General features: G+C 40.2%; 2 protein-coding genes across 2 annotated transcripts in view; both read right to left on the minus strand.

Moving 5' to 3' along the window:
- btaf1 (BTAF1 RNA polymerase II, B-TFIID transcription factor-associated) overlaps positions 1-3,269 on the minus strand; it is a 35,000-nt gene extending 31,731 nt beyond the window's left edge. The window contains exons 1-3 of the mRNA XM_084076700.1: positions 2,873-3,269; positions 979-1,102; positions 474-588 (exon numbers count right to left, since the gene is read on the minus strand). Of these exons, the coding sequence (XP_083932826.1) occupies positions 474-588; positions 979-1,102; positions 2,873-2,886 (253 nt within the window). The 5' untranslated portion in view covers positions 2,887-3,269. The remainder of the gene's footprint in view (positions 1-473; positions 589-978; positions 1,103-2,872) is intronic.
- Positions 3,270-11,325: 8,056 nt separating this feature from the next.
- On the minus strand, positions 11,326-19,452 carry ccnj (cyclin J). The gene is made up of 6 exons (XM_084075725.1): positions 19,298-19,452; positions 18,497-18,576; positions 16,810-17,020; positions 15,891-16,190; positions 15,171-15,330; positions 11,326-14,906 (listed from the first exon to the last, which is right to left on the minus strand). Exons 2-6 carry the CDS (start codon positions 18,563-18,565, stop codon positions 14,546-14,548), a joined length of 1,101 nt encoding a protein of 366 aa, XP_083931851.1. The 5' UTR covers positions 18,566-18,576; positions 19,298-19,452; the 3' UTR covers positions 11,326-14,545.
- Between the last annotated feature and the right edge of the window lie 1,451 nt (positions 19,453-20,903).

A 20,903-nucleotide genomic window follows, 5' to 3' on the forward strand; every position in this document is an offset into this window, starting at 1 on the left:
TCCTGGCAAAGCATTCTTTTACATTTAACTTGCTGCCTTTCATGCTGAACAACATACTTGCAAGCGACCAAGTCGCGTTCTCAAATACATAATCATAATCTGTGTGTTTAAATGTGGAATTGGCTCAGTCAATAGTTTGTACCGTTTCATGTTCTACTTCCCTATTCCTGTACTTAAGAGTTTGTCAAGTGTAACTGCTATGACTATATTATACCATTCAAATGTGCTATGACTGTATTATACCATTAAAAGTCAACATTTTCGAGGGGAATTAAGTGTAAAGATTATGCTGACGCATAGGGGGTTAAACAAAGCCAGGCAATATCACTCACACGCATGTATGCATGCACACACGAGTGCCTAATGTTGTGTTCAATTGGACATGCTTATTTAATTTTAAGCGTCTGTAGTGTGCTGTTGATGCCCGTTTAATATAAACATCGATGGCTTGGTGAACTGGCCTATGAAATCACCTTCTTTAGGCTTAGGGGCTGGGTCCCACTCAGGGATATTCTTCACAATGGCTTCTACAGCTTGGCCTGCTGCAATGCGTGTGTCCCAGTTGGGACTCCTAAGGTAGGTCAAGACCTTTATATTGAGGGACAGAATAGAAAGAAATAATTTAGCATGCAATTTCATTCAAGTCTATCAGGCTTACACCAAGATTAACACAAGTGAGAATCCCTCCTTTGTCCTGACATAAGAGAGCAAGTCATGTTAAGATCTCTTTATTCATTAAGTACTACAAAGCTATTAACCGTTACCATTTCAAAGACAATACATCAACATATGGTACATGAACGATCTAAATAAAATGTGTCAGGAAGTCTATGAGTGTGGGGAGACAAGCATGTGCTACAATTGTGTCCCCAAGTCATTTTATCATTTGAGCTGGCGATACGGTCTGGGCTGTCTGTAGAAAACGGAGAGTTGGGATCTCAGTTGATAAATGTCTAGGCAAGGCCACTGAATACACACCTTCGATAGAAGATTATTGAGCTCGTGTGGGTGGAGTCTGACCACATCTCCAAGCTGTTGGGCCGCAGCTTTCCGGGTTACTGGAGTCGTTCCAGTGTCAAGCAGGATGAACAGACGGTCAAGTCTGTGGGGGGTGGGGGGGGTGGGTTCAGGGGTTCACAGAGACAGAAGGTCATGGTGTGCATTGTGACCATGCACAACAGAGAGCATTGCCAAACTAAACTGTTGTAATTTATTTGGTTTCAAAGTGAATGCCTCTCAAAATAAACTCGTCTTCAAAACTGGTCTGTTCAGCACCCTTTTGAAAAGGCATCAAGTCTCCTTTGTATAAAAAAAAAAGAAAAGAGAAAATGACTTTGAATCTAGAGTTTCTGTACATTAAGTTTGTTGGAAACATTTAATGCTAGGGGGAAAGTGTAAACTGAATTGTAATTTCCAATCAAGATACATTTGGATTTGAGTTTGTGCAAACTTATTTCAGACACATCGAATTATACCATTACACTGTGACTGACAGAACAGACAATGGGCTGTGAAAAGGGAACACCAATGCATTGCATTATCTGGAACTATGTGTTGGTTTTTCTTTGCCTTCTTAGACTTGTTAAATATTAATTAATCTAAGTAAATTGGTGCACACCGATTAGCAATCTAATTCTATAGAGTGGATTACAGCTCTGCAGGGCATGGCTGTAGTCTCCCTTAATACTTTAACCATAAGCCGGGCTACAAATGAAGAGTATTTTGCCATGCAAGGCACAACAACATTTGACCACGTGGAAATGTCAAAACAACCTCAATGGAAAAGCAGCCTGTACACGACAGGTACAGATACACAGATTAACATTAGCTAAAGATCAGACTGGGTGCAATGTAAATAAGGGATCAGAAGAGGATTACAAAGACTTTCTTGCAACCCAACAAGCTGGTGAATTTAAATTAGCACCAGGGAGCAAGCAAACCAGGCACACGTTTAGGTCCGTGGCGACCAAACGTATTGATCGTGTGACAGAAGTAGGCAACACACGTTGTTCCATTAAGCTCGACTTTGAAAGGCTCGCAATTTGAAATATCGCAGTAGAGACAGTGACAGCTGGATGACAAGAACACAATATAACATCGTGAGAGAGTTCCGCTAGTATTCACCAAACTACATGATTTCAAGTACTCAATAAAATCCTGCATGTGCATGCATGGCTTTTTCAACCCGGTGACACGAGTAGGGAACTGTCTGGACAGTACATTGTGTTAGCTAGATGGCTAGGACTGTCTGGACAGTACTCAAATTCTTTACTTAAGTAAAAGTACCAATACTGCAATATAAAAATACTCTGTTACAAGTAAAAGTCCAGAATAAAAAATTGACGTGAGTAAAAGTACAAAAGTATTGGCATCAAAATGTACTTAAAGTACCAAAAGTAAAAGTACTAAATATTTGAAAATAGCAGATCTACAAGCTCGCGAAGATCGGCTATTTTCAAATAGCCTATGTATAAAATAAGTTTAAAGTGGTTAATGTATGTTTCATTATATCATAATTTATATCTGAAAAGTAACTAGTAACTAAAGTGTTCAAATAATTGTAGTGGAGAAAAAGTACAATATTTGCCTCTGAGATGTAGTGGAGTAGAAGTAAAAGTATTGGAAATACTCAAGTAAAGTACAAATAGCTCAAAATTGTACTTAAGTACAGCACTTAAGTAAATGTACTTAGTTACTTTACACCACTGCCTAGGACTGTCTGGACATTACATTGTGTTAGCTAGATGGCTAGTCGGCCATCATCCAGACAGAGCAGTAATACGACCATTCTTTGCAATATCCAAAGCTAGCCAGCATTGGCTGCTAATAGGTTGCTATAATGCAAACACAATGCCAGCAGCAGAAGTCTTACCTTGATACAGCCATGGTGGTTTATTCAGAGGGGTGTCCCTTTCACGAACCACATTCAAAAATGCAATGAGAAACGTGCTCTAGTGTCTAGTGTTCCAACACTAGATGAAGTCATTAGCCGATGCTAACGTCGTTAGCTTGACTGGGAGGCCCCAGCGGGGCTGAGACTGTCTGTCTATTCGACGAGAGTTTTTACCAGCGATTCATGGCTTCAAACTCGTCCCCGGTGTCACTTCGGTATCTTCTCCCACCGAATATCACCGACCACCGTACACATATCAACGTGTAGCTGAAGTCAACCTTCGGAACTACTCGCGGACATATATTTCAACCGAATGAGATTTAAAGGGTAATTTTGTTGCACGCCGAAGGCAACCCAGAAGACTGTTTTTATATGAGGAGCCATCTTGCATTTATTCCTTCCTCCATGGCAGGTGGAGGCTGATTGGCTACACGGCTCTGAGGAGAGCCAATCAGCGCGCACGTTAAAAGAGGATACGGGAACGAAAGGAAAATAATCCAGAAGAATGGTTTCCTCTTCGTTTTTTGTTGTTGACAAATCATGGATTATGACTAGCCCTGAAACATGACAGTCACGTATGAACTTCAACCTGGTGTTTGCAGACTTTGCACTTTCTCCCTTTTTTACCTGTACATCTACATAAGCGTTCAGATTTCAATTATAAAGTGCTTACCCCATGGCCACGGAGGTTACAATTATGTACGGGCCCGCAGAAGTGCCCGTATCTTCTGTATTGTTCAATAAAATGTATTTTAATCCAATCGGTGGCCATTTTTCCGTATTTCCTATTATGCTTTCAACTACGTGACCCTATCGGTTGGGAGGTGTACTGCACTCTGATACATTATAAATCTATGAGAAAATGGCCACCAATTGAATTAAAATGCTTTGTATTGAACAATACGGAAGATACGGGTACTTATGTGGGCTCGTACATAATTGTAACATCCGTGGCCATGGAATAAGACCTTTATATTTAAAATCTGAACGTTAATGTAGATGTACGGGCCATACATGGAGAAAGTACAAACACCAGGTTGAAGTTCATCCATGACGGTCATGACAGACGAACGTCGTGTGATCCATCCATGGCTAGGATGATATAAATAATCGTCCATTTACGCATGATTTGGGTTGGTTGTGTATAATCTCTAGACATGCACTAACACCGTTTCATGATGAAACCAGAGTTCAATGATCCCACAACAAGACAGTTTCATCAACATATGGAATTTACTTTTTTTCCCCATGTAATTCTTTCATAGATTAAAAATGTGGACAATCTTGTTCTTGTCGCTTCACTACAATGGTTGCCTAACAAGCCAATCACGAGCTACTGTCCCTCTGGGCTATGGGATACCCTGCATACGTAACGCACGTCAGAGAGCTGCCTCAAAGCCGACATGAGGAGCTAACGGTTTTGATTGATTGATTGAATACTTTATTAACAGTTTGCAAAAAGGGAAAGAAAGTACAGTTCACTTGCCATTGCAAGTTGCTGTAGTACAACAACTTGCAATGGCACAATTTACAATGGGCAACTCACCAGAAATCCCCCCCCCCCCCCTCGAACTGTTTACTGTAGGCTATATTTGTCTTTTTTGCAGCTGTACTGTCCTCTACCCTGAGCCATCCCACCCTAGCAAAATGAGCAGGGGTTCAATTAGTTGTAGATGTAAGCCAAGCAGTAGCCTGACCAGTTTGTTTTGGGATGTCTGGAGCCTTGTTTTTAAGGTATTTGTGGTGCTATATGGTATGAGGTGCATGTGTAGTCGAAGTGCAGGGGTCATCAGCTTGTGATGGACATTTTCATGAATATTTCATTTTTGCCATGGACATACAATAATCATTTTACCAAAAACTCATTGGCCTAGCCCTAAATGTATACTAATGGACTCCTAATGTGTCATAGGGTCTAAGTGACATTGGATGAGTGCTCCTGCTGGAGCCCTCAATGTATTCCCACTGACCAGTGAGGAGATCCTCTACAAAAATCTTGTTCTTTGTTCTTTTTTTTTTATTACTTTAGTTGCCAGTTTTGCCTCTAAAATACAACCCAGGTAGGTAATTTCCTCTTTTCTTGTGATAACATTGTCACCCACTTTTACTGTGAAGCCGTCGGCCTTGCAGAGGTTTATTTTGGACCCAACAAGAATGGATTCAGTTTTACCCAGGCACAATGATAGTTTGTTATCAGTGAGCCAGGTGCAGATTTTACCGAGTTCAGAGCTAAGGGCTTTTTCAACCTGCAATTTGTCCTTGTCGAGACCAGGAGAGCCGAGTCATCCGCGAACAAGAACAAATTGCAGTCACAAGCTGATGTCATGTTGTTTACATAGAGGAACAGTAAAGGCCCTAGTATGCTTCCTTGTGGAACGCCACAGCTCACTGGGAGGGCTACTTCTTAACAAACTATATAAGTTCAGTTTTGGCGCTTATTTATATTGCTTGTAATTATAGTCCTCTACCCCGTCCATTCTTGTCATTTAGCCGGGATTGCATCATTGCATGTGGTCATCTTTATTAAATAGAAACTAAAAAAGCCCACGAATACACCAAATGGGCGTTTGTGTCATAATTGTTTTTAATCCATGTGGTGGGGATTTTGGGTGCCCACAATGATACTACATAGACCACACACTCGTCACCTCAAGCCACATTGTATTGTTGTAATATGACATATTTTTTAGGTTTAAAAAAAAGATTCCACAATGAGCAGCATGACTAAATTGTAGATAGAAAAGTAGCATATCACCATCTGCTTAAAAGAGAGGAGTGAAAACAAAAACATTATACACAGCCTATTTTGTATAAAGTAGAGGATGTGGTGCCCTGTATACTGACTTTTTTTTGCTCATATTACCAGAGCTTATACAACTCCTTTCACACCAACATAATGTGAGGAAAGGTTTTTCACTACAACAAAAGCCTATAGTGCCTAAAATAAGCTTATATCAGTGGTGACTTGGCATACTTGCAGTGAGATAGTGTGTCTTTCTTTAAACAGAAGTCATGACTCTGGATGTGGTGTTTGATAATTATATTCCATAATCGTTTTCAAAAGAGTACTGGAAATCTGTGTTACTGAATCTATTCCCCTTAGAGAATAGGCAGCCTAGAGAATACATTTATCAGTTCTTGTGCCAAAAATCGGATGAGCTGGAAAAGAATGAACATCAAGAATGTTAGCCTAGTTGTGGCAATGAACCAGAATAATTTATTACTGTGAATTATACGTTGCATTTCAGAAGAAATGTTCTTGGGGAGCCGTTATAAGAGTGACACTGTCATCAGTGTTGAGGACATCACTGACTCAGAAGTAGGGTACTTGTAGTAGTACTAGGCTATTATGTTTTCAATGACTAGAACATGTTACATACTGTTTTTACATGGTGACACACAAGCATTGTAACAGAGAACTGTTCCATATAACTTGAAACCATTTAATGCACAATGAGGAGCTCAGCTCTCTTCAGAATCTTGATTATGAAACATTGTTATGTAATATCTAAAATAAGCCCAGGCGAGAGCAGGGGTAAGTCTCTGAACTCAGATTCAGATTAAAGCATGTGTTTTATCTCTTTGGGACAATGCAAAGCATTTGATCTAAATAGATTCAAAATACTTTGTATGTTCGTATCAAAATGCTTGATCTAGACCGGCAAGGCAGGTTGTTCAAGGATTGACGTACTTAGAATGTGTTATTTAAAAAATGGTCTATTCTTCATTGTCACATGCACTTACAATACAGCTGTGGCAACATTGTAGGCAGAGCCTCCTCAATAGTGGGGGACAAAACAAAAAAAAACTACAACAAGAAAAATCTAAGTAGTCATATGCAAAAAAGCACTGCAGAAAGCACGTTACAAATAAATGGCTCTCTTAGCCACTACTACTTCTACACTCATTCGCCTTTTGACCTCCCCCCACCGGGAAACCCGATGCAGGTCACGGCACCAATGAAACGCCGTGGAATCAAACCCGGGTCTCCCGGGTGGAAAGTCACCTCCCGGCGACTTTGTGTCGAAGTGTCCTTAATCCCAAACTACTCCCCCAGAGCGCTCATCATAACCATCTGAACAGCTATCAGCTAGGTAGACTAAAGGCCCGTTCATAGTCCCTAGATGTGTCTAATATAAGGTTAAAACAAAAAATGTGTTATCACCTGAGGCAGCCCATGTACTGCTTGGTCAAATCAAGCAAAATAATCAGTAATTAAATATATGTAGCAGTAGTGACTCAGAGCCTCTACCTGATGACCAAAAGCCTATTAGGGACACTTCGACACATAGACCTGGGCCAGGAGGTGAACCAGTGACCTTCTGATTACCAGATGGCCTCTACCCACTAAGCTATGGCTGCCCTACATATATTAATTCATACTCAGTGTTAATAGACAGAGTATATATCCCTCTAAACTCATTCTTGATAGATCATACATAATATTCATTCACACTGTATATTCTCTAGCAATAGATACAGTATTGCGATATATGTATATGAATTAATATATTTAGGTATTTACTGTACATCCATGCCCTGGGCACTGTTCAATAGTTGCCCACTAGTTCTAATAGTTAGGATGGGGAAAATGCAGAGGACAAATTCCAGGTACAGTATGGTGCAACAGTAGAAATTGTACTGTATACTGGAGTCTATGCTGAACCGCTTCAGTCTGCGGAGGAAGAAGAGTGGTTGTCTCGTCGCCTTGACGACGGTGCCCACATGGTGTGGGCAGTTCAAATTCTTGCTGATGTGAGGACCTTGAAGCCGCTGCCTCTACTCCACTGCAAGCCCTGTTGATGTAAAGCCCTGGACTTAGCCTGGACTAGAATGGGAACTTACAGGCCTGAATCAGGGATTGGAACTTTGATTCCAATCATCGAGCTACAGTAGCACAAAACTCCAAGATCTTCTCAGGGTTCATTCATCTCTAAAAACATTTTTTTTTAAATTTCTAAACAAAATGCACATTTAGAGACAAATTCTAACATTTTTTCAAAATAATTTCATGAATAAAATAAAAAATCCAAGAAATTCTGTAAATTAAAAAAGAAATAGTGAAAATAGCAGCTCAACAAGCTCACAGCGCATCGTATTGCGATGCGTTGTGAGCTTGTATCTGCTATTTTCACTAGTTGGGTCTCGGGCGACTTCTCTGAGAAATTTCTCTTTTGAGTCTCAAGCTAAAAAGTTTGGGAACCATTGGGCTATAGAATTGTCAGTAGTGCAACAGAGAGGCTGGGTACTTTCACCTGCATACCCTGGTGGAGTCTGAATTTGAACAGCTCGACAGGTTTGAGTTCCTGAGGCCCTGATCAATTTGGTGCCCTAGGCAGGATTTTACCTGGCTGCAGTGAAAAGTTTCCATAGTTGTTTAGGCTAAGCAGGACTCCAGTTTCAAGTCTCCTGTTATGAAGGTTCATTCATATTGAATAAAGGCCACATTTGCACCTTATGCAAGGACTGGTTATTCAATAGTGTAGTTTTTCACTGTCTTTGTCCATCATCTCCTAACCATTGCAAGTGAATACCAGAGCAGTACCCTGAGAGGCTGTAGGTCAGCTCTGGTAGACAGTGGCATGGGCTCAGTCACCATACCTCTCAAATAACTGCTGCATCAGTCCACAGTAATATATCAGACTCATGCACGCACACACGCGCGCGCACGCACGCGCACGCGCACGCGCACGCGCACGCGCACGCGCACACACACACACACACACACACACACACACACACACACACACACACACACACACACACACACACACACACACACACACACACACACACACACACACACACACACACAGTAGAGGGGAATGGCAAAAGTTACCTGGATGTCTTCCACCTACACTATGTCCCTGGTTAGTGATCTCAAACCTACAGCAAATATAATAATGGGTATGTCTCATTATTCATAGTTTCATTAAAGTGACAATTCTTTCATTAAATACTTCTTTGTTTACATTACTCATACTCTATACTTCTCCACTCTAGGACCAGATGTCACTGTGGTTGGTAGATAGGATGCCATATAAAAATACATTTCTTATTATGATATAAAATGTTCATCCTTTCCAATACATTTTCAATATTAGTTTTAATGGATAAAGGAAGAGTGGGCAGTCTGGGCACCTAGGAAATGTGGGAACCTCAATGTTAAATTGGATTTTTTTTTTTGAAGTAATATAAAGTACATGATTTGATCATGCACGGTACATGATTATCAGACCTAAAATGTCCCTTCAACTTCTTATTTACGCCCAAAACAACTGGCTATACAGGTTTTGAAACAATTGTAGAAATATTGGGCCTTAATTGTGGAATGCTCAAGCATTTACCATTTTGGAAAAAAAAAATAGCCAATTTAACATTGAGGTGCCCACTCTTTCTTGGTGCCCACTCTTCCGGTTACCGTTTCATGAGCGTAGGCTATTCTGGCAGTGAGTGTCGGTGGCTGCTGAACTGGACTATGAATTTGAGTGGCAGTGTAGAGTGGTTGGAAGGAGGAAGCAGCCAGTCATCATAACCACAGCTGAAGGGACACAGTACATGCCACCAGGTTCAGACCACTTCTTCCTCCACAGGAAGTTCTACAGGACATACTCCCAAGAAGAATGGCTTTTTTTGTAAAGATCGACCACATTGTTACATCAAGCAATCAGATGTGCACTTGAGGTTTCCTGGACAGTATTGTTTCAGTATATGGAATGTTTCATCAGCGACCACATTGTTATATGAAAGAGGTCAATCTTAATCAGTATACATTAACGCTGCTTGAGGTTTCCTATACACTTTGCCAAGTTTCATTCATTCAGTGCTTAAACAAACGAAAAACCTGATCAACTTGTGAATGACTAAACACACCACAACCCCACAGTCCATTTGTTTTCATCTTTATATAACCCGGGAGAAGTTGGCAACATGTGGGTTTATGCTTTCAACTTTGCTTTTCCCCACCGATGTTGGGGAGAGCAGGCACATGTGTGTGGATCATCTTAGAGCATGGGTTTTCAACTGGTTTTATTTTATCGACCACTAGTTGAGAAACTAGTGGTCGATAAACTACGAAGTATGATGTATGATGACGCATCAATGTTGTCAGTCAATTGGAAGTCGGATGTGAAGAACTTCCACAGAAATGGGAGTTAGAATTTCAAGGGAAACTGTACCGGTTTACCTGGTTGAGTCATCATTAGTAGGAAATGTGCCCATATCAATTGCATGTGATTGCTCATACTGCAATGAATCAGTTAACATGAGTTTAATATGGAAGTTAAGAGAACAGAATAAGGGCAACCATGGGAAAGGAATGGATCAGTGGTTCTCAATCTTTTCTGAGCTCTGGACCGCTAGCATATCTCAGTTAAATAATGACTGTTAAGGGCTTGATTTAATTCACCTCGAATTAACAAATTAAATGAAGGCCTTAACAGTCATTATTTATTTTCAAGCTTTTTTCCCCACACCACGCCCATATCCCCCCTCCCAACAGAACAGTGGTCCCCAGGTTGATTCTCAGTCAGGGTGGTGGTCCCTGGTTCATAATCAGTTGAAAACCCATGTCTTAGAGGTACACAAATAATTTATCACAATAAATAATCTGGAGCTGAGATGATAGAATGTGTGAACACATATTGAACAGGGACTATGACAAGATAAGAATCTATCATAATTAATTTTCTTTCAAACCCTTTATTTATTAATCGTAACCTCTGTGTGATAGATAGTTATAGACCTCTTTTAAACCCAAGAGCACAATGCATTAAAATGATTAAAGAACAGACTGATTTAATCACATTCTTGAGTAAAATGCTGAAAATGACTATTTTACAGAGAGACAACATGCATTCTTAGCCTCAAAGAAAATAGATACTTCATGTGGAACTATTAAACCCTAGAAATGGGAAGCACCATCAAAAGAGTGACATGTACTGCCCTCTACAGACTATGTACTGCTTTGTCAATGGGCAAAATACCTGTCTGTTCACCAGTGGCAGTCCTTCACATTATATTGTATTACATATGATATCTCTGCTGTCGGGCAGAAACCAGCCATGTCCAAAATACAAACTGTTCAGGAAATAAATGTTTTTAGAACAACACAATACTGCCTCATCAAAGTTGGTATGGTGACTTTATACATTTTCAGATACTTGAATGTGTCCTTATATTATCATCACTTTACCCACATACAGTTGAAGTGGAGTTAGGAGGTTTTTGACCATTAATGTGGAGATTTCCATCTGACTTCGTCATTCTAATCGATGATGGAAAAAATGATCTCCAAAGTTGGAGTTGGGTGGTTTGACCAACAGTTTGAGGATCCAAAGGAGTTGGAAGGTTTAGTCAGCGCTTTTTAAATACTTTTCATTGGTTCAATATTTGTAAAACACACACAGACAACATGAAGGGTGTTCAATAGCACTGATTTATTTTAAAAGAAAAATGAAAATGTTGAAAAATGGAGATAGCTGGATAGCGACAATATACGAGTTGTATTCGTAAAAAGAAAAACAGATGCATTTTTCAAATGATGAATTACCCCAAATTATGCTCTTTTAAACATCTTTGAAAGACACGATTAGGTCAATATCCACCAGTCAAAAGCTTTTTCCAGTCATTGACTTGCCTATGTCAGAAATGGTATCCTCAAAGTTCTCATCTTATGTTTTTTAGTCTGACTCATCTGCAGTGGTAGCAAACATACTCAGAATCCTTTTTGAATCATCTATCGCCAACTCACATGGAACTCTTACATGAACTTCAAATGAGGTATATTTCCAATATATCATATGGGACATGAGTTACGTCTCCTCAGAGTTGAGTTTAAGCGCATGATGCTCAGTAAGGTTCTCAAGGAGACACAGGAAATTTGAGTTTGTCATACAGATTGTCTGTTATCAACTTCACAGGAAACAGCTGCATAGGAAGATATGAAACTTTCTGGAAAGACAATATCTAGAATATCTGTTTTTGGTATATTACTGGGAGACAATAGATTTCTTTTCTTTCTACATATTTCAGTATGAAAATGGTTGTTCAACGTTTTTGAGGAAAAGGTCATCCGTCTAAATGACATTTTCCACAGGAAGTCATAGTATATGTACATGGTCTTTCATTTGGCAACATGATCTCAAGCAACCTTGGAAGGTCAAATTCAAGGTCACTACCTAAGAGGAAAGGAGTTTGTTCATTTTAACCACTTTCAAAAATAGACACGCTCTCAACACATCACAACCCATTGTGTGCATGTAGATCCATTTTCTAGAATATCTGAAAATCTTTAATGTTTTAACATTTCTTAAGAATTTGGCCATTCATGGTCGAGCGACCATATGTTTATGAGAGAGGGACCATCACTGAGGGTGAGCTGGAGAACTAGTTGTTGCAGAGACAGATGTATTGTAAAAATAAACATTTAAAAACGTAACCACTATCTTTATCACCTCACTCACATGAATTACCTTATCCTCTGCTAGATTCATATCTTAGTTGGAAAACTGCCATATGGCATGTCATCAGTGTTCAACTGTTGAACACTTCTCCATTCATGTTAAAAAAAAATACTATTGAACACAAGTCGCACTCAGAATATGCAAGCAATACCATCACACTTGCTTCCCGCAAAGACTTTGCCTGCAATGTTATAGGTCGGTCCCAAGCCGAAACAAAACCGCCGCCACTCAAAATTCGGTGCACGTTTACACATGACACCAAAATCAAATGTGTAGAGTTGCCGACACATTGCCTGCAAATCTTGTATATCTGAACTGGGCTTTAGATGTCACTGTTGTACATATTATGGCTAATGGTTTCAGCCTCGTTGGGCTACGTCACCTCTTCCCCCAGTCACATCCTGTCCATGTGGCTCTTCCTAGCCATTGTGGTCAAACATCAGCATGGGCTCTTTTATGTTCTAGCTGCACTGGAGAACTAAAACACAGCAGATTTATACTCTAGTCTACACGGTATAGCACAACAGTGTCACTCACCAAAAAACAGATTTACAAGCTACTTAAAATTTAGCTAGCTAGTTACTAGTTACTCATGACATTTTTAAACTGAGCAACACTAAAGGCTTTCAAAATAAGTAGCTAGCTACACTACAAATTGCTTAGTAAAAGTAACTAGTGAGCTACTTTGTACTTTGCACCTAATGTGACTTAGATAAAACCTACATGGAGAATTCTCTCTTGTACTATCTTTTGTTGATGTGCCACTGAAAATGTAGCCTTTGTAGTTTTTGTTAAGCTACATGGTGAAAAAAATAGCTCTACATCATATAATGAAAGTAGATTGTATCGCATGACGATACCGTCATGCGATGGCGCATACTGTACATTAAGTCGTAAAACACCCCTAATTTAAGGCTGGTCACTGCACATCTGTTTGTCTCTCACAGCAGAGAAAGAATGTTGAGTCAAATGGAATGTTGACTTCCAACACCCAGATGCTTAGCACGGCTACAACAATGCATACACTAGAAAAAAGGGTTTGTGTACAACAGCATTGCGAGGTACATTTAATCTCACAACTGAGTTTTGTAAGCAATAAACATTGGACTGTTTATCTTGGTACAATCAACATGTAGGATTTTACTTAAAAAGTACCATCGTGTAAGTGCACAGCACTCATTGATAAAGGTGTAACCATTTTCTTTTGCCAAATAAACTGTGAAACCTACAACACTAAATAATAAAGTACAAATAATAGTCCTAAAAAAAGCAAAGTGTTCGAGGTACACCTAACAACCGTGCTCACTTATCTAAAGTGTCCACCACGTCTTCACATAAATGCTACATGTTTCACCATCATCCATAAACTGGTTACAGGAAACAAGGAAATATACATTCAATAAGTCTGAGGTAGTTCGTCATAAACAAATGCAGGACTACCTTTGGCCTGTAGCACAGGTAAATTATCCAGTAACATTAGTGGTTCTAGTGGTACAAAAGCCTACCATCCACCCACTTTACAATACTCACATCTGGTAAATAACTCAATCATTCAATCAGCTTTTGAAAGAAAAAAAAAGAAAAGACAAAAAAAGGAAAAAGAAACCTCTTTGCAGGTTGTCAACAGAATTACACAACAGAGTGGTCATATTGCACATTGTGTAAACATTTGGGTCAAAGTGCTGTGCTAATCTCGGCTAGTCCCTTGGAAATTAAAAGCATGGCTTTTCATTCAATCTAATCCTGCACAGTCCTGCCTGCTCTGTCTGAGAGAAACAGATCACACCGAGCATTCCTCCTTACAACACTAAAACTCTCCTGATCGTGGCGCAGGGGTACCTCCACCAATGTGGAAATTAGCGTTAAGATTCCTCCACAGTGCCTCCAGCTTAGCTGGGAGCTCCAACGCCAGCCAAGGAGGCTATCTGTCGCTGCACTAGCGACTCTACCGGGAGCGGAGCAGGGAGGGATAGTGTGTACCTCCCGTGTGCATTACACCCTCCCGGTGAAACTCCTCACTGTCAGGTGACTCCATGTGTATTGGAGGAAACGTGGTTGTCTACTCTACACCCGTCCCCAAGACCAACAAATAGTGGTTGGCAGTGACAGGGATTATATACATGGGGTGAATTGGCAACAACTGAACTAGGGAGACAAAAAAAAGAAAATAAACTCTCCTGAGGACACCTCAACGGTCAAAGCAGGGTGCAGCACACGCATAGTGCATGCTAACTTGGTAGGCCCGGTTTTGAACATTAGCCTTTGGGTCTAGACTGGCTGAGATGGTCTGAGTGTGGCTATGCTGGGGGCCGTTAGAACCCTGCAGACTAGCAGCAGAGTGGTTGAGGTAGGAGGTAGACCTGTGGGAGGGGCCTATAATGGACTGCAGAGTCTGCTGGGGATACTGCATGGTTGGCCGGTGTATGTATTGGGCCACAGCAGCGGTCTGGCCTGAGCTGTGGTACACCGTCTGGCCCTGCTGCTGCTGCTGTTGACTCGTCTTCTGGCACTTCTGTTTATTGGCCTCCTTGACATCACTGTCATGTGCACTGAAAGAAAGAGAGAAACGGCTGCACTGTTAATCATTTAAAAAGACTGCAGTAAAAATATAGCAGGTATCTTTAGCCTATATTCCATACAAGTTTTGCATCGTCTCCTTGCATCGTTTCATTAATATTCTATTGCCAGTGTCATCCTGCATCAATATCATTAAGATAAAATTCCTCTACATTTATTGTACTGCGTTTATTGACCAATTCAATCATAAGCCTTTAAACAATGATGTGTCATCCAGGCTATGGACAGGCACTCACATGAGTAGTTTTTCAGCGCAGGGGACCAGGTTCTCCCATGTGTAGCCAGACAGGCACTGCAGGCGGGGGGGCCATGCTGTAGACAGGTGTAGGATGAGGCGGGAGGCGGACACACAAGCAGCAGCCACCAGCGATGGAGCAAAACACAAGAACACATGATCTGAAAAAAGAAAAGAAAACGGCCTGTCACCACCTGCAGCAGATCAGCAGTCGTTGTCAGACTTCACTCTATGTCTAATTAGATATCACTTACAGCAGAGAACGACCCTCTTTAAAAAGGGATAGTTCACCCCCAAAAAATATTTTAATCGATTAGTCTTTATTTATTATAAAGACTTTTTGTCTTTGTCGCATTCCTAAGCCAATAATTTGATGACCAGCGGACCGGTAGGCAGCGGTTCCGGTAGGAGACACAAAGGAGACTCTTTGTGTCTCCTACCGGAACCGCCGCCTGTCATCAATTTATTGGCTTAGGAATGCGACAAAAACAAGTCTCCATGGGGTGACTAATCGATGGAAAAAAAGTTATTTTGGGGGTGACCTATCCCTTTAATACTATAAATGCCATCTGAGGTATGGTTTATGGATTGGATGGGGAGCCATAAGTGGGATGTGGTCAGAGAAAATGATTAATGAAAATATTATATAGATTGGGTCCTGAATTAGCAACCATTGATATATATAAACATCACAAATCATACACACAAAAATGCAGCTTGCCTTGCAAGGAAACCTCCAGGAAGTAATCGGCATACTTGGCCATATAAAGCTTTGTCTTGTCCAGACAGGTCATGGGTAAGCCATCGTGGAGGTCACCGTCGTGGACAGCGATGGACAGGTAGTACTCAATGAAATGAGCCGCCGTGGGAAGGCAAAGGTTCCATTGGAAGGTTTCCAGCAGGAGCAGCTCAGTGTGTAACAAGCCCTGCTTGGTCAGCACCAGGTTCATGGAGCTCATGCAGCCCAAACTGTTCAGCGTCTCCAGCTTGGGCACCCGGTCCTCTCTCTCCTCAAATTTACCTACATTAGGAGGGAAATTACATTGTGCCATTACAAACCATTACATAAAACCACAGGCGATACCGTGGTCTATATATGATGATGAAAATGATATGAATGCATTGGAACGCATCTGTGTCACTCAAGATTTCTTTGGCTATTCAAAAATAGTAGTAGTTCATATATAGTAAAAAATAGTAGTTTAAGAAACCGTGAAAATGCGTGCAAAACTTTGAATATATATACATTTTTAACTCAAATCTTTGTTTCTGGGGGTCCCTGGAACAAAATATTTTGAAATGAGGGGGGGAGGGGGGTCCGCGAACAAATGCATATAATTTCGGTTGTCCTTGACCTGAAAAAGGTTTGAGAACCACTGATATTATAGCAACATACATACATGTCAGGATTTAGAAGACATTTGTAGAATCCCCAGAAGCAAAGATTTGAGTTAAAAAGATTTGCACACATTTTCACAATTTAAAAAACAAATACATTGCAGATCTACAAGCTGCCGCGCTATGAACTTGTAGATCTGCTATTTTTGAATATCCCAAGTAAAAGATAATGGTTAAAATCTAAAATGACAGATGCTTTTCCTGGTCTTAATAATGTTAAATGCAGTCAGTTGTACACTTACTGGCCAAGAGAAGACAGGAGAGCGAGACCATGTGGAGTTGTTGCACGGTGATATCGTACCGGTCCATGAAAAGGTCGAGCAAGTAGACGGCCAGGTGTCTGGCTGCAGGGCACAGCGAGAAGCGGTTGCTGACGATGGCTATGAGGTCCGCAAAGTACCTTCTGAAGTTGAGCTGAGGGGATTGCCCTTTGAAGGAAGGCAACTTCAGCTCCTGGTAATTACACGGTGTGGGGATAAGTGGTTTTCATTGATTGATTGAATACTTCATTAGCCATTATTAAAAATGTTAACAGCACGTGGTACAGTCAGACATTAACCCATTAAGACCTGAGGCCGATTCTTACTAATGTCTTCTAAATCCTACAGCTCCTTACACACCAGGGGTGAATTTTTCATGCGAATAATACGTTTTTTTTAAAAACCTTATAAAGTCAATGCAAGCTTCCGTGGAGCGAAAAAGCGAAGCGAAAAATCGTCTTTTAATTATTCGGAACGAGTCCGAATTTTGCATATAGTCGCATAATCGCTGGTGTGTAATGACCTTAACAGTTTTCTGAAAAACGTATGTTTCTGCATCAGTGGTTCTCAAACTTTTTCATGTCAAGCACCCCCAAAATGATATGTATTTGGCCGCGGACCCCCATCTCAAAACATTTTTGTTCCTGGGACCCCCAGAAGCAAAGATTTGAGTTAAAATGTTTGCTTTAAAAGAATATAAATATATTAATTTGCATATATTTCCTCAATTTTTCAAAAATAGCAGATCTACAAGCTCATAGCGCGGCACTCGGTGCCGTGCTATGAGGACTTGTTTCCATTGTGGTCCTCAATTCATCAACATAGCATAAATATCACACAATAATACATGAAAGATGAAAAACGGCAGCAGTGAATGACACCTCCTTTTCTATGGTAAATTGCATTGATCTCCCCTTGTGGGTCACCTCTGATAGATGACTTTTCAGGCCAGTTTTGAAAGAAACCAGTGATTTACATCTTCTAAAGGATGGTGTGTCAGGGCATTCCAAATGTTTGGCAGTCAAAATGTCACTCATTTCTGTCTTATCTTCTGGCACCGCTTCCGTCTTGTCACTCTGTGTCTCAAGAGGTGGAATGCGGACAGTTCAGAAATATACCTACTGATGATATCATCATGGGGGTTCCAAGCTAATGGGAACTACAGCCTCTCGCTTCCTAGAAAGTTTACTTAAATATAAGCCCTTGTTCTTGCATCAATAACAAATGTAAAGTTTGAAATCTGAAGTGTCCACAGTCCACCTCTGAGATGCAGGTAGAGTAGATTTTAGCTAAAAAGCATTATTTTACACTTTGGCTATTAAAAATAGCAGATATACAAGCTCATAGCGCGGCGCCGAGTGCCGCGCTACGAGCTTGTAGATCTGCTATTTTTGAAAAATCGTGAAAATGTGTGCAAATCTTTGAATATGTATTATTTTAAAGCAAACATTTTTTAACTCAAATCTTGCTTCTGGGGGTCCCTGGAACAACATATTTTGAGATGGGGGTCTGCAGCCAAATACATATCATTTTGGGGGTCCTTGACATGAAAAAGTTTGAGAACCACTTGATATAGAAACATATGTTTTTTCAAAAAACAGTTTTGACATTTTGTAGAATCGGCCACAGGTCTTAATGGATTAAGTTTAGCACACAGTTGATATCTTACTTTGTAGCGCAGAGCTTGGTATATATCTACAGCAAGCTGTCCCTTCCACCATTGGTCCTCAAGCTCCATGCTATGGAAACCTTTGGAATTGGGAGGAGAGAGGGGAAGCATGAACAGCAGTGGTGGAAGAAGTACTCAGATATTTTACTTCTGTAAAAGGAGCAACACCACAATATAAAAACACTCTGTTACAATGAAAGGCCTGTGTTCAAAATCTTACTTGAGTAAAAGTACAAGGCATTGCCATCAAAATATACTTAAAAGTACCGAAAGTAAAAGTACTAAAATGTTTGAAAATAGCAGATCTACAAGCTCACAACGCGTCGCATCAGCCCATGTATAAAATAAGGCTGAAGTGGTTAATGTGTGTTTCAAAAAATATTATCACTTATATCTGCAAAATAACTAGTGACTAAAGTTTTCAAATAATTGTAGTGGAGTAAAAGTACAATATTTGCCTCTGGGATGTAGTGGAGTAGAGGTAGAATTATTGAAAATTGGAAATACTCAAGTAAAGTAAAAGTACCTCAAATTGTACTCTAGTAAATGTACTTAGTTACTTTCCACCACTGTTTAGAGGGGGGAATGCTGAGCATGAGCAGAAATCAATCTTGTATTCTCATTACAAATGACCGCAGTCACTCTTGCCAACTGAACTAACGAATATAAAAACAACTATTCTTACTAAAGAGCACCCAGTGTAGTTTTGCCACCATACGTTCAATCGCCATCAATGAATCTGTCTGTCAACTATTAAGACTGTATAAAAAGAATAACAAACGCTCAAACTTATGGACTCACCCCCGGTTCACACATGTAGCGTGACGATGGTCTTACTTAAACTGTGGGCCACTGGGCCTAATAGAGTTAAATGTGTGCCTAGCCTAGGGAAACATTGTTTCATTCATGGTTGTGTAGCTAGCCAAGGCTACTCCAGTTAGCACGAGTTCAGCAAACGACCACTGTCTGCCGCACCTCCTCAAAGAATAGAGGAGCGCAGGACTGCTGCCAATTAAAAGTCAGCTTACAAACCACAGCCAGCCAATCAAAGAATAGAAGAGCACACAGGACTGCTGCCAATTAAAAGTCAGCTTACAAACCACAGCCAGCCAGCCAATCAAAGAATAGAAGAGCACACAGGACTGCTGCCAATTAGAAGTCAGCTTACAGACCAGAGCCACCCAATCACCGGAGGGGATTCATTCAGCACAGAGTAGGTCATGTTTTGACAAGAACTTTTATCCAGTGATGGAAAAAGTACTCACATGTTTTACAAAAAGTAAAAGTATCAAAACCCTTTTGTAGAAATAGTCTGTTACGAGTACAAGTTCGGTATTCAAAATTAAAAGTACAAAAAATTGTTATCAAAATGTACTTAAAGTACCAAAAGTAGAAAGCATTCAGTCATGCAGAATGTCCCATTTCACAAGTTTTCATATGTATAAAAATCTTTTGAAAATAGCAGATGTACAAGCTCATCGCGATACATTGAGAGCTTGTAAATCAATTGTAAAGCCATTTTCAAATGGCTAAAAGGTACATAGGGCTGAAGAGGTGAATGTATGTTTTGTAATAATAATCAAAATCTACAAAGTAACTAGTAACAACATTTTCAAATAATTGTAGTGGAGTAAAAGTATAATATTTGCCTCTGAGATGTAGTGGAGTAGAAGTAAAGGTACTGGAAATTGGAAATAAATAATACAGTAAAGTAAAAAATACCTCAAAATTGTACTTAAGTACAGTACTTCAGTAAATGTACTTACTTACTTTACACCACGGTCAACATCACTACTCCACACATGAGCAGAACAAAGTCATTAAAAGTTCATTTCTCCAGTTAATTGTGGATCACCTGTTTAATTTATATCACATGTTTTATTGGTCAGATGAGATTGCTTCATCACAGGCTCGCTTGAAATGCTATATTAAGATTAATGCAACATGATGACAAATATGATATCTAGTAGGGTCACAATGACCAGCCAATGACACTGTGTCTAAAGGTCTGTGATTCAAATAGAGATGAGAGGACAGACTGGACTATTAGGACTGCAACATGAATTCTGATGATGGAGGCAGGATGCTCAAATTGAAAGACTTTGTGAGTGGTAAGTAAGAAAAGATTTGAGTCTCTCTGCGTGATAGGGATGGTATACTTGGGGCGCCTTGCTCCTCGAAAGATTCCACCACACTTGTCATAAAGAAAACTTTGTTGTTGTCGTTTTTCTTCATAAATAGCTAAAATAGCAGATCTACAAGCTCTGTGTTTTGAGCTTAATGATTGGATATTTTTGCTATTCATCATTATGAAAAGTGTATAGGGCCTCTTAAGTGGTCAACATGCCTAAAACAAGTGCATGCGTCAGTGTGTGCACACATGCACGTGTGGAGGGTCTCAGCTTTT

This window comes from Gymnoscopelus microlampas (assembly GCF_963454915.1).
Source record: "Gymnoscopelus microlampas genome assembly, chromosome: 13".
Classification (NCBI taxonomy): Eukaryota; Metazoa; Chordata; class Actinopteri; order Myctophiformes; family Myctophidae; genus Gymnoscopelus; species Gymnoscopelus microlampas.

Bases quoted from the DNA above. Each gene is read 5' to 3' on its own strand.
- ccnj (XM_084075725.1), bottom strand. From the start codon at position 18,565: ATGGAGCTTGAGGACCAATGGTGGAAGGGACAGCTTGCTGTAGATATA. The intron at 17,021-18,496 runs GTAAGATATCAA...TGTAATTACCAG, and splicing joins ACCAAGCTCTGCGCTACAAA to GAGCTGAAGTTGCCTTCCTT. The intron at 14,907-15,170 runs GTGAGTGCCTGT...TCTTTCTTTCAG, and splicing joins TGCGCTGAAAAACTACTCAT to TGCACATGACAGTGATGTCA.